The sequence below is a fragment of the Labeo rohita genome, chromosome 5 (genome assembly GCF_022985175.1).
Source record: "Labeo rohita strain BAU-BD-2019 chromosome 5, IGBB_LRoh.1.0, whole genome shotgun sequence".
NCBI classification, from domain to species: Eukaryota; Metazoa; Chordata; class Actinopteri; order Cypriniformes; family Cyprinidae; genus Labeo; species Labeo rohita.
In genome coordinates this window covers 38,742,155-38,755,533 of record NC_066873.1, presented here as the reverse complement: position 1 = coordinate 38,755,533, position 13,379 = coordinate 38,742,155, and the positions used below count along the sequence as shown (strand labels likewise).

General features: G+C 43.4%; 1 protein-coding gene across 2 annotated transcripts in view; it reads right to left on the bottom strand.

Annotated features, from left to right (window-relative positions):
* Positions 1 to 289: 289 nt before the first annotated feature.
* The window catches only part of kat6a (K(lysine) acetyltransferase 6A), a 31,588-nt gene continuing 18,498 nt past the window's right edge, over positions 290 to 13,379 (bottom strand). For both annotated transcript variants that reach the window (XM_051109658.1, XM_051109659.1), the window contains exons 9-17: positions 12,725 to 12,840; positions 11,323 to 11,464; positions 8,426 to 8,587; positions 8,132 to 8,225; positions 7,769 to 8,000; positions 6,984 to 7,173; positions 6,183 to 6,881; positions 5,784 to 6,042; positions 290 to 5,661 (exon numbers count right to left, since the gene is read on the bottom strand). In XM_051109658.1, the coding sequence (XP_050965615.1) occupies positions 2,408 to 5,661; positions 5,784 to 6,042; positions 6,183 to 6,881; positions 6,984 to 7,173; positions 7,769 to 8,000; positions 8,132 to 8,225; positions 8,426 to 8,587; positions 11,323 to 11,464; positions 12,725 to 12,840 (5,148 nt within the window). In that variant the 3' untranslated portion in view covers positions 290 to 2,407. The remainder of the gene's footprint in view (positions 5,662 to 5,783; positions 6,043 to 6,182; positions 6,882 to 6,983; positions 7,174 to 7,768; positions 8,001 to 8,131; positions 8,226 to 8,425; positions 8,588 to 11,322; positions 11,465 to 12,724; positions 12,841 to 13,379) is intronic.

Below are 13,379 nucleotides of genomic sequence, written 5' to 3'. Positions count from 1 at the left end.
CTACGAGCATTGTAAAGCTTAATCAGTTTTCAAAACGTGAACAAATTATATTTTCCTCTAACGCAATGGGGGTGAAAAGTTAGTTTAGTAGCATTTGCATCAATTTCCATGTTTATCAAATGCCTAAAAAAAACAGTCTTCCCAGGTAAACTAAAGTTAATGTTCAGTTTAAAACAGGTTTCCTGTCCATGCATTGCCTCTGATATGAGTGGAATATTTAGAAGATTAAAAAAATATTTTAGAAGATTTAAAAATATATATATTACTTTTCAAGAAATACAATAACAAGTGAAATGGCTCAACATAATTTATTTTTGTTTCATGTTAAAATGTACAGAGTTCTTTGAAAGTACTTGCTAAGAAAAAAAAAGAAAGAAACGAATAAATGGAAATACATACAAGGACAAAACAGAGAGGAGTGGAAGGTGGACGCTTGCGACCGTCACCGAGCGCCCCAGCTTGGCTCCCTCTCTTTCTCCGGCTACCAGGCTCTCTCTTAGCTTACAACTCACCATGTACAATTACAAAGTATACGAAAAGGTAAGCAATATAAACAGACAGAAATATACTGAGCTCATTTTTACATGCCTCATAGATGTAAGGAAGTTGTCCTATACACACACAATAACCAAGAGAAAAAGAAAATAACGCTAAGTGACCTTTAGATATCTGTTTTTTCCTTTTGTTTTAAAATAGCATTAATATACTACACAAAGATAGAAAACTCTAGAGATGAGATGGAATGGAAAGGTTAAAGGCATCTTAAATTCACTAAAAGTGAGTTGTAATTTTTTTTAGTTTTGAATTTCTTAATAATATTACCCCAAGAGTCGAGCTAAAAAATATGTATTGTTTTTTTCCTGAAACAGAAGTGAAAAAAATGACAGTACCAATATCCATGTCAGAAGTTCTTTTTTTATATTTTAGAAAAAACATTTTCTCTACAATAAGTCTTCTAAAGTCAAAAAGAGTCAGCTTGTCATAAAAGAAAGCTGCCCAGTCTGATAAAATTCAGAAAAACAAAAGCGCACAAATAATATATGAAACGTCAGGTCTTTGAGAAAGATTCCTCATATTGACAATGAATACTGGAACATTAAGAAATTCTCTGCCCGTTGTCCTAAAACAGTAACCATCTCAGGACATCATGCACTTTAACCTTTATCTCGGGTATGAGTGTTCGTTTGTCCGTGTGTGCATTGCAGACACGGATCGACTTATTTGTACAACTCCCTCTCGTGGCTAACAGCTAACACCACTGACGCATGATCGGCTGGAGTACGAGGAGCGCTACTCGCCGGTGCCTCGGTAAGGCCTTCTTCAGGAGGCGTCGCTGACGTCACTGGACGAGCACGGTCGCGACGCCAACCGCACTCCCGCGTGGTTAAACCCTTTTTACCCACCACGTTGCGTGGACGCTGCACTTATGTAGTAGTATGAAATTAAAGACCTTCCCACGATCGACTGCGGCGCCCTCTGGTGACATCTGTGGAGTGTTTGTGAAAGTGTGTGTACTGGATTTCGAGTCTGTGCTGTGAACCAGGTAGTACCAGAATATTTACATCAACTAGTTTAGTTCAGTCTATGGAGTCAGACATCCATTTGGGCTCCTAACCACACGATTCCGTACTGGGAAGACAGATTTACAGATACCTCGGACTAGAAGTGCCTCCACGTAAGCTCTCGAGTGGCTATAGAGCTCTGTGTTTGTGAGTGAACGTGTTCATGAGTGAGCGTATGTGTGAGCGAGCGTGAATCACTTTGTCCAGAACAGCCACACACGAAGCATGAGAAGGTCAGACTGAAACACAAGCATTTCAACAGTCATTGAAGAAAACAACCGAGAACATATTAAAAATAAAGTAAATAATAATAATATAATAATAAAAAAAAGGGAAAACAAAAATAGTCCATCTACAATTATTTCGTCTCTTTTTAGGTAAGGCTTCCTATGTCAATTGAACGATTGTGTGCATGATTCGATGTATGTTCAATAACAATGTAAATGTATTCGTTTCTCAGTTTGAAAAGTTAGGTCCACTTCCCCTGTAGCTGCTTTGATGCTTCGCCCCTTCTGTCTCACGGATGGACGTTTCGGTTGACCAACCTCTGTTGGTACAACCACGGCAGACAGGGTCTGTGGGAGCATGACGCTTGCCACGATAAAGGTCCGATAGATCATCTCCCGTGATCAGCCCATCTCCGGCAAGTGGGAAATGAACCTAAAAGGAACAGAGCTTGACGACAACATATTTAGAAAGGAAAAGAAATCGTCGCAGTCTCTATGTCCTCTTCCTCCACCAAGCTCACTTATCTTGTTGCCTTTTTGGAGGGTGGATACAAATGGATAAAGTACAGAGATGCAGAGTCCGATGGGGAACGTCTCTCTCTGCTCGTTCTCTGCTGCTCATCTGCTCATGTAAGGCGACTGTTTGGGGACGCCAGCGTAGCTGTGGTGCGAGGGGCCCGTGTACATCATGTTGCCATGATGATTGGGCTGCATAGGCTGCTGTGGGTAAGCCTGCCCTCCCATCATGCCCATTTGCATCTGCATGGTGGGGTACTGGGCCGGCTGGTTCATATAGGGCGGGTTACTGTGGTACCCGCTGTTCATCATGGGCTGTGGCATGCGGTAGCCAGCTGACATGGCAGCATTGAGTGGATTCATGTTCATAGAGTTGTAGGCGGCAGGTGTGGGCATGAGGTTTGTCATCATGCCACGCTGCACCGCTAGAGTGCGTGGGGAGCCTTGCATGGTCACAGCGCCGGAACTACGACTGTATAACTGCTGCTGGTGTGGGGAGCCCGTAGGAATTTGAGAGGCTTTGGACCGAATTGAAATGTGGCCTTTGACTGTGGCCATCTGGCCTTGCAACCGCTGTGTATGGGGAGGGGGAGCTAGTCCAATGTTAGGGCCTGTCATGTTGCACTGGATCAAAGGGGAACCAAGATTCATGGAGCCTGAACTCAAGTTTGGAGGTGGGGTCATAGTGGGCTGAGCCTGGGGCAAAGGTGGGTGTGGGGAAGAAGCAAGCTGCGCCAAGCCTGGGTTGGATAGTGAAACGCTCGTTGCGTATGAGGTGACCGCAGCCGAATGCGAGTAGGACATGGCGTGGGGGTCCATGATGGTGTTGGTGAGCTGCTGGAGTTTGGCTAAGCTGAAAGAAGCAGAGTGTTGACTGTAGCCACCAGCGCCAAAGTCCTGGCCCATGCGGTCATACAAACTGCGTCCTCCTCCGCCGCTGCCAGCGCTTTCAGGAATCTCCATGATCATGGGTGTGGAAGCGAAGCCATTTCCCATACTGCACTGCGATAGCGCTTGCTGCTGAGGTGGAGGGGGTGGCGGAGCGGAGGGTGGAGGCTGCGGTTGAGGGTTTTGCTGTTGTTGAGTCGGTTGCGAGACCTTTTTCTGTTGCTGTTGGCTGGCACTTGGCGGCCTTTCGATGACGCAGCCTTGCGGAGACTTAATTCCGCAACTTGGAGTGCTAGTGGAAGGGGGAGGAGGTGGGGGTGGAGGTTGTGGGACGCCGCTACCGCTGTTAGCACCAGCTCCGTTGGTTGGTCCTGGACCTGCTTGCTGGATAAGGCTACAGCTACCCATGGCGATCCCAGTGCTGGACGACGTCAGCCCAGGAGTTGAGACGAAGGAGCAGCTGTTGCCCTGTGAAGATGACGACGACGGTGTGGCTGAACTAGAGGATGAGGACGACGAAGAGGAGGAAGCTGCTACTGCTGCTGCAGCGGCTGCAGACATGCCACCTCCATTACTCCCGTTCCCTCCTCCGTTACCTCCACCACCCATCGTTGAGTCATAGCTGCTCGGATTGTCATAGTTTTCGGTGGTGCTTTCGATGCTGCCCAGGTCACTAAATCCACTGTCCACCACTTGTTGTGAATGGTCAGAAACAGACGGTACATCCATCATGGGGGAGGTCTCCATGTTTTGCAGTGAGGGAGCTGATAGTGAGCTGGGATGCTCAGGGGTTATTTGGGTATACCCTCCACCTGTTCCCCCTCCAGTTCCTGTAGGACCAGGCACTCCCGGTCCAGGGTCCATAGGACCAGGAGTCATTCCTGGGCTGTTGACCGAACGTACAGACTGATTCGGTAACGTGGGCATCGGTGGATTAGGCATTGGACTGTGCTGCGAGGCTCCACAATCTTCCACCAGGGCTAGTGTTTCCTCTTCTCCCTCACCGTGACTGTAGCTCTGGAGGGTTCGGCAGGCAGCTAGAGTCTCTTCGCAGTCCTGGTAGGCTCCGTGCGACTCTGCATCCTCCTCCTGGGCCTCACCCTGCGTAAGTGACTGGACAGCTTGCACTGTTTCCAGATCCAACTCGCTACTGTGGTGATGTGTGTGTTGCTGGTGGCTCAGGTCGTCTTTGAAGTCAGGATGCTGGTGTGAGTGCTCAGCCCCCATCATGAGCACGGTCTTATCCTCGACGTGTAATGGCTGCATGTCCAGTGGTTCAGAGGGCACTGCGATGGCGGTTACTGTCTCTACAGCTGCCGCAGCCGCTGCAGATTCCTCCTGCTCTCGTCGACGGCGTTCATCCGTATCAGCAGAGCTAGCCTTCACCTCCTGGACTTCCTCTGCATCCTCTTCCTCGTCCTCAACTTCTTCCTGTTTGCTGACATAATCCCGTGCCACGTTAGTCTGCATCTCTAAAAAACCCTCACTGCTCTGGGGTTCTTCTTTTACAGGGGGAGAGCGAGCAGGGGATGATGGTTCTTCCTCTTCTTCATCTTCTTGCTCCTCCACATCATCCTCAGAGTCTGGGCCCTTTCTCCTTTTACTGCTACTACTGGTGTCGCTTTTCTCTTCGAGACGACCGTCTCCTTCATCGTCGGCATCATGATCATCACTACGCCGGCTTCCTGAGCCTGGCGTTGCTGCTGTTCTCCGATTAACCCCATTATCGCAATCCTCATCATCCCGCTCTTCGTCCTCCTCCGCATCTGCCATGTCTGTGTTAGCTCTTGGCTGAGAGACTCTGGAGCTGGAAGACTGCGACATGGTACGAGAAGGCGGACGGCTGATCTTCTCAACTGACCATGGTCTGTCTTCCTCCTCATCTTCCTCTTCTGGCTCAGACACAGGGGGAGGTTTGGGTACAGCGGGAGGGAGGTTGCCATTTTTTGGAGGCCGACCTCGCCTTTTGGGTTTGGATGGCTCTCTAAAGTCCTGAAGGAAATCATCCTCCTCTTCCGAGTCTTTCTGTTTCTCAGGGCTGAGGTCAGATGTTAAGGCTCTGGCTGTCCTTTTACAGGTTTTGTCCTCCAGTGTTGAATTGTCTAGCTGCTCCTGCTGCTGAGCTAATCGGCTTCGCTCAAACTCCTGTCTGGCTGCTTCCTCTTGGGCCCGCTGCAGGTAATAGCTGCGAGGTTTCCTGCCAGGCTTCATTTTGATCTTTGGAGGTGGTGGGTCCTCTGAGGATGGATCTGCCAGACTGGTGTCAGCTGTCTGACCGGCTCCACTACCAGGCTTTCTGCCTGGACGCTTCTTCCAGTGGATTGGTTTGCGACTCTTGCCCTTAGGCCAGCCTTTCTTCCTTTTTACTGGAACCTCAGGCATCTCAGCTGTTGCCCCTGTTCTCTGTGTGGCCTCTGAAGGTTCAGGTCTTCTCAAGACAGCAACTGGCTTTAGCACAGGAGTAGGATCTAAACAGAAAAGAAATAATGGTCCTTTAAGCAATCTTTGAAATCACACTATTGCAAACATCACACAAAACTTTCAAGATTGCACATATAAAACCACAGCAGTAATCCTTAGGTATACTAACCGTCTTCCTCCGATTCAGTCAGATTGCCTCTGCTGATGCTTTTTGGGGCAGGTCCCATGTGTTTGCGGGCTGCTGGGTAGCGTCGGAGAGGGTTCCCAAATGGAGTTTCCTCTTCTAGTCTGGGCATGGGCCTTTCAGAATCAGAATCAACAAAAGGCTCATCCAGAACTTCAGTTGTCTCCGAGATGGTCTCTGTAACTACACTGCTGTGGGGATGGCTGCGCTGACGTACACGCCGCTTTCGCAAGGACTTCTGGGACTACAAGGAATGAAAGAAAAGAAGATAGAATAATCCACATATTTTTATTTCCAGGTCTTTGTAGCCTTAACTCAAACTACTAAAAATATTTAATAGATTTTACTGACATTTTTAAGATCTACATTGAAAATGTGTCATACCTTGCATTTAAGTCCTAATGTGGGCTTGGTGAGGACAGGCGGTGAACGAGTCCTTAACTCTTCCTCATCATCTTCATCCTCATCTTCACTGCTCTCACTGATAAAGGCTGGCATGGGTTCACTCAGCCTTGTGGTGTGGGGCAATGATGGCAGGTCATCTTCAGGCTCATCACTAAGCCTGCGTTTTGGGCCACGCTTTTTCCGTGGAGGCCGCCCCCTGCTGCGTGATTGTGAAACTGCGGGGTGCCTAGAATCCTCCAAGGGACAGGCTGATGTGGAGTCAGGCTCATTTTCTAAGGCCAAGCGCACTGGTGATGTTGTCACCTTATTAATGCCAGTTCTTTCATCTTCCTCCTCCTCATCTTCCTCCTCCTCTTCATCGTCATCATCATCATCATCTTCATCATCCTCATCCTCATCGGCCCTCAGTTTACGGGGTCGGCCTGATCCTGTACGTGGTGCATCCTTCACCTTCCCCCATAACCAGTTTTTGGGAGGGCGTCCAGGTCCTCTGCGCTCCCCATTAGCCGTAAGAAAAAGGGAAGAACGTTCAGGACTGAGAACACTGTTACAAACAGAAGAGGATGGAGGAGAGCTTTGGTTTTTTGGGAACGTTGGGAAGCTCTTTTTCTCATCCTCCTTTTCCCGTTCCCCTTTCATATGCCAAGAGAGTGGGGAGCTTTTGTGGCTGGGTTTGATCTATAGAAGACGCAGAGAACAGAACAGAAGTTCAGCTTCAGCATGTACTGGTAAACATCATAAATACTGCACTGAAACTTGAATAGAAGTCAAGATGCTTACATCTTTAGGTCCCTCCTCTCCTTCTTCCTCTTCCTCATCCTCATCCCCTTCTCCTTCTGATACCACCGTGTTGGTGACAATAACAGGTGTCCAACGCAAGCAGTCTGGATCGACTTCAAGGAGCCGAGGTTTGGCCTTCAGTCGGGCCATGTGAGAGGCCACCAGCTTCTCTCGTCGCAGGACAATCACCCTAAAACAAGAATGGAAAACCAAAAAAAAAAAAAATATCAGGAAACTATACAGACTGCTAAAAATGTTACAAATATACAATACCGCTTAAAAGTTTGTGGCCAGTAAGATTTCTTAATATTTTGGAAAGAGTTCTTATGTTTACCATGCCTGGCAATTAAAGAGTAATATGGTGAAATATTACAATTTAAAATAACTGTTTTCTACTTTAATGTATTTGTGAATATAGTGAAGTTTCAGCAGCTATTACTCCAGTCTTCAGCATCACATGATCCTTCAGAAATCATTGTAATATGCTGATTTGGTATACAAGAAATATTTTTTATCATCATCAATACTGAAAACAGTTGTGCTGCTTAACATGTTTGTGTAAACTGTGATAAATGTTTCTTTTTTACGATTTTTTTGATAAATATAAAGTTCTAAAAGAACAGCACTTATTTGAAACAGAACTCTTTTGTAACAAATGCCTTCATGGTCACTTCTGATCAAATGTAGTGTATCCTTGCTGATTAAAAGTGTTAATTACATGTTAGCACTAAACTATGTATAATTAATAAAAATCAGCCATTATAGTGTATGAGCCTCTTTCTCACCGTTCCCCTCTCTGCTCCAGCATATTCAGATTAAGCAGAGTGGCAGTGATATCTTGAGGGCAAATGCCAGTGACTTTGCTGAGTTTGCGTATGGTGAGCTGTCGATCCCTGATCTCATGTAGGCACTCCAGCACCACACTACGCCAATATGCCATGTAGGATAGCCGGCCAAGGTCTGACAATGGCTTCTCTGGTGAGCCCGGCTGGCCTTCCCTCTTGGACAGCAGGTAACCTGCAGAGAGAGTCACAACAGTTTATCCTGTGTCTAATGTCACTATCTGAATGAGTGTAATTCTCAAATATTTTCTTTACTAAATAAAAACAGACTGAGGGAACAGTGGAAAGATAATGCAGAGTGCTTACTGAAGTCAATGAGGAATCGCCCATAGCCCTTGCGCTGATATTGTGGAAGAATCATGATGCAGGATACATTATACTTTTGTTGACAATGCTTCTCCTGGGGACAAAAAAAAAATGGTGAAATTAAAGCAAGTGTAACAAACGCACTTCTAACCACGTGCCACACAAAGTATTTGTCAGATATGTCCATAGTCGGTTTAAAATCACATATACTACCCATACTGAACACCATACACAGCTGTCAATATAATTCTTAAAAAAGTCAATCAAAAAAGGTTTGTAAAATGATTAGTTCACCTTTGAAAAGTATCCTACGAGATGGCAGCCCTTGCTGTCATTCTGTGTGAGCACATAGAAGAGGAAGGGTTCAACATCATAGTACAGCGTCTTGTGGTCCAGGAAGAGCTTGGCCAGCAGGCACAGATTCTGACAGTATATTGTGCTGACATTTCCATCCACCTGGAGTATATAAAAAAAGACATTTTTCAGCCTTTGATTGACTTACTGTGTCCCCATGATGCAATGAAGTGACAATGTGAAGTGAATTTGCTAGGATTCAGATACTGTTACATTAACAATTAGCTCCCGTTTATAATTCATTCGCAAAATTCAATGCCTGTAAGATTCTCAAATATTAACTCAACATTTTGAAAGAAGTCATGCAGCTGAGACTGGCACGAAACTCGCTCCACAGGAACAGAGGCTGTGATAAATTGCATGGCTTCTGCTTTTTCGTATCGGCTGAACGCCAACAGTGTTAGCTTTTAGCAGTGCTGCCACCACAGGTATCCTGCTGAGTCAGGACCAGACCAAGAGCAGCCTGAAACCTGAGCCTCTAAAACCAACTGGCCAAACAGGATGGTAAGCAGTAACACACCCGACAACACCGAGTAGAGTTGATTAATGTGGAACATACAGGCTTATGGTAACACAGCAGCAGAATACAGTCACTGGTTCAAAGAGAGTTAAATGGTTACAGTCCAACTTTAGTTATTAATGATGTACAACTTCATTCTATAACCAGAAAATAGACTCAGGATCACACATTTGGTAAACTTGTGCCATGAATGGAACAGAACAGAGGTTTCCGGAAGTATTTGGGAAATTTCTCTGGTAATGTGGACTTTATTTGTTCATATTAGTTTAATTGAAAGTGTTTTAGGGTATAATATAACAGCTTGGTTTGGACGAATAACGTCTGTAAATAAAGTAAAATTAAACAAGATCATAGGAATGGCAAGCAAAATCATGGAGCCTTAGCAAAAATCAATTGAACAGCTATATGATATAGCAGATATAGCGGGAAAGCTTTGGCTATAAGTGGAGATACAATGCACCCTCTGAACTATGCCTTTAAATTAGTACCATCTGGACGCTGTTATAGGCTGTTGAAAGCAACTAAAGAAATACATAAACAAACCTTTGTGCCACATGCAATAAGTCTTTTGAGCAGGGTAGGACTATAGTGTTTTAGAAGAGGTGAATATATTAAGAATTTATTTGATTGAGTTATGTGAATGTTTTGTAATGTGAGGCCAAAAACCAATTTTGTGGTCTTTATTGTTCAACCAACTAAACTAAAATGCAATGGAAGACTAGTTGTGTTACGCATGACAGCCGCTATCATGTGAACAGAAAACAGGGTATCCGTTTAGTTTTTAAAATCAAATTTTAGGACCTACATTTAATCTTCTAAAATTAATATCTTCTAAAATTAATGCCACATATCCATACAGAATAAACTCAAAAAATCTCAAAATCAAACACCGCATTTCAGATTCTTTAACTTTTTACCAGATTTTGCTGGTATGATAATGCGTTTAAAGAAAGGTAATAAACAGATTACTGTATCAGTACTAATAAAAAAAAAAAAAAAAAAAAATGTATGCTGAAATAAAGTTCCTAGTCTTTCATTCCTGTGGTGGGTAGGCCCAAGGAGAAGCCACATTGGCTTACGTTAAAATAAATGGCAGATACAGTTTGTGTATTCAAAATATCAATGATATATAAGTCCAAAATACACCCGGAGTCTTATTTTGAAATGTCTATTTGCAAAACATTGTCCAGAATAGTACAAGCTAGAACAGGAAGGGACAGACACATATTTTTTTTTTTTTCCCAAAATATTTGAAATAAGTGTCTTAACTTTTCTACCACTTCTCATGTTACTGCCTCTTTAAGACAAATCGCATGATTTATTCCTTAATTTGCCAGATGATCTGGATAAAAAGTATATGTTATCGAATTAATATAAATGTCTTTTCATACACACCTGCGCATTCAAAAAAATAAAACGAGATAAAATATGCACTCTTACAACCATCTATAACATATTACAATTTAAATACCATACAATTTCCATAATTTATCAGCAGTAGATCATAAGCAGTAACTTGGCATAAATGCACACTATTCATTGGTTTGTGAAGTGTTTTAAAACTGTGAGCCAACAGCTCTCCATTTTTATTTTAGCACGCATGCACATTTATTAAATTAAATCAAAGCCTTTTGAAGTTTAAAAATCACATTAGGCCATATCGCATATATACTTTTTTTAAAGACTTGTTATGAAACTGGATCAAACTGAATTTTAGAGAGCAAACATTTTAGGGACCCACAGGAAGCTTGGAAAAGTGACTTGACAAGGGTTTTACGTTCATATAGATAAGATGGTCCTGAAAGCTGTTTTCTATACTGGAGAATTCGAGAATAATATGGTTGTCAATCTCCAACCTCTGATTACATAAACGCAACCATGTAAGCTCAATAAAATCTGGTCTGGCAGCGCTGACTTAGCCCACACCGATTCAGATCTGCACGTCATGTTTACACCTAAATGTTCTTTCATTGAAACACAAAGGACGTAGTAAATCACCATAGTGATTCTAAAACAATGAGAGCTTACCGTTCTACATTTATCACCCTGCCGTGTGGCATCATTACAACACCTTGTGAGGGCAGGAAGTGGGCGGATGTTATTGCCAGCGCCAGTGTGGGAGTGTGTGCGCATATCAGTGTGAATGAGATTTCCTTTGTTGGCTCAGCACGTATGAAAACACACATTTGCGTGTGCATGACTAGAGTGTCGACGAGCATATGTCTCTACTGCCAAGTGCGTATAAACAAAGACATGTGCGCACAAATGTCTCTGTGTATTTGTGGCTTATATCTGGGTGGAGACTTCTTTTCCTCACCTCGAACACGGACACGTCGTCCTTCCTGTAGATCTCGTTGGCAGGCGGGTGGAACCAGTTGCACTTTCGCATGTGCTGGTAGAGAATGCTGCGGCTCTTCATGTAGCGCAGACAGAACTCACAGAGGTAGAGCTTAGGGAGCCTGTAATCCAAACAATCACACATCAATTATTACAGCATATATATCAAAGGTGCACAAGCACATCTCTCTTGTGAGAGCATTTGAATACAAAAAAAACAGTTTGACACTGATTCTTTTTCATGACCCCTTTAACAATAACATCACTGTTAAACTACCATGTTAAATTGAATTAAGTACTGAATCATAAAAAAAAAAGTGTGCCTCATCCAAGGTTACTTACTGATTTAGGAAATTACATAATCAATAACAATTCTGTCAATCAGAAAAGTGGGCATGGCTATCGACGGGAGGAGGAAGTTTTAATGGCCAAATAGGATTCAGTCATACCTGTCCAATATAAATGTATATTCTTGAACAACATTAAAGGAGAAGTCCACTTCCAGAACAAAAAATTTACAGATAATTTACTCACCCCCTTGTCATCCAAGATATTCATACGTTTCTTTCTTCGGTCGATAAGAATTTATGTTTCTTAAAGAAAACCTTTCAGGAATTATCTCCATTTATTGGACTTCAATGGTGCCCCCAAGTTTGAACTTCCAAAATGCAGTTTAAATGCAGTTTCAAATGGCTCTAAACGATCCCAGCCAAGGAAGAAGGGTCTTATCTAGCGAAACCATCAGTCATTTTCGAAACAAATTGACAATTTATATACTTTCTAACCTCAAATGCTTGTCTTGTCTCTGCGATGAGCATGTGTAGTCTGTGTAATCCGGGTCAATACAGTTTGGGTATGTCGAAAAACTCCCATCTCGTTTTCTTTTTCAACGTCAAAATGGTCCTACATCGCTGTTTTACCTTTGTTTATTTTGTAAAGGGCATTTGATCTTCTTTGCATGTTCACTTTGGGTCGGTACTTCTGCAGCGATGTAGAACTACTTTGAAGTTGGGGAAGAAAATGAGATGGGAGTTTTTCAACATACCCTAACTGTATTGACCGTATTGAACCATTCACGCAGACTTAGACAAAACAAGCGTTTGAGGTTAAAAAGCATATAAATTGTCCATTTTTTTTTTCAAAAAAAGACATTGTTTTGCTAGATAAGACCCTTCTTCCTCAGCTGGGATCATTTAGAGCCATTTGAAGCTGCATTTAAACTGCATTTTGGAAGTTGAAACTTTTCTCAAGAAACAGAATTTCTTATCGACTGAAGAAAGAAATCTTGGATGACAGGGGGGTGAGTAAGTTAATGGGAATGATAATGGGATAATGGGAATATCAGTATAATTTTTTTATGAATATGACATGCTGTTGGTTACCTGCTGTACTCCTGTGGGTATGGAGAAGAGTACCACGTCTGAATTTCATACTTCCCAAACTCTATAACAGATGGGCAGCGCATTTGGGGGTCCGGTGGACCAGTCACCCCGACTTTCTATAAGAGATGAAGCACAAAAAAAAGGAGTTAAGTCAAAGATGAAGAGGGCACGTTTACAATTTAGAGACTATTAGGCCACTTTGCCCTTTTCCCAGAGCATCCTGCCACACACAAAAGAGAACAGTCGCCTAGGCTCTGCCTTTTGTTCTAATAATCACAAACAGTTTCTCACAAGCATACAGCTCCACACTCAAGCTTACAGGATTATTATTAGCTCTTATCCGCAGCCCAAGTGGAAATTCAGAGCATCTGCCACTTGCCAGCCTGCTGACACTCAGTAGTGATCACACACTTCTCTGCTCTGCATCTCACACACATACGCAAAGTGGAGGTGAAACAGCTTGTGCTGAACCGTCATTTAGAACATGCCATGTTGGTTTGAAAATATAAATGTTTATGAATTGTAATGTTTACATGCTGAACAATTATTACTGTAATTCTGCTGAATCTCTGTACTGTTAAAGAGAAAACGAACAATAAAAAAAATGAATGCAAATCCGAGCAGGTCTGTACTTGATATAACAAGTGCTACCGGT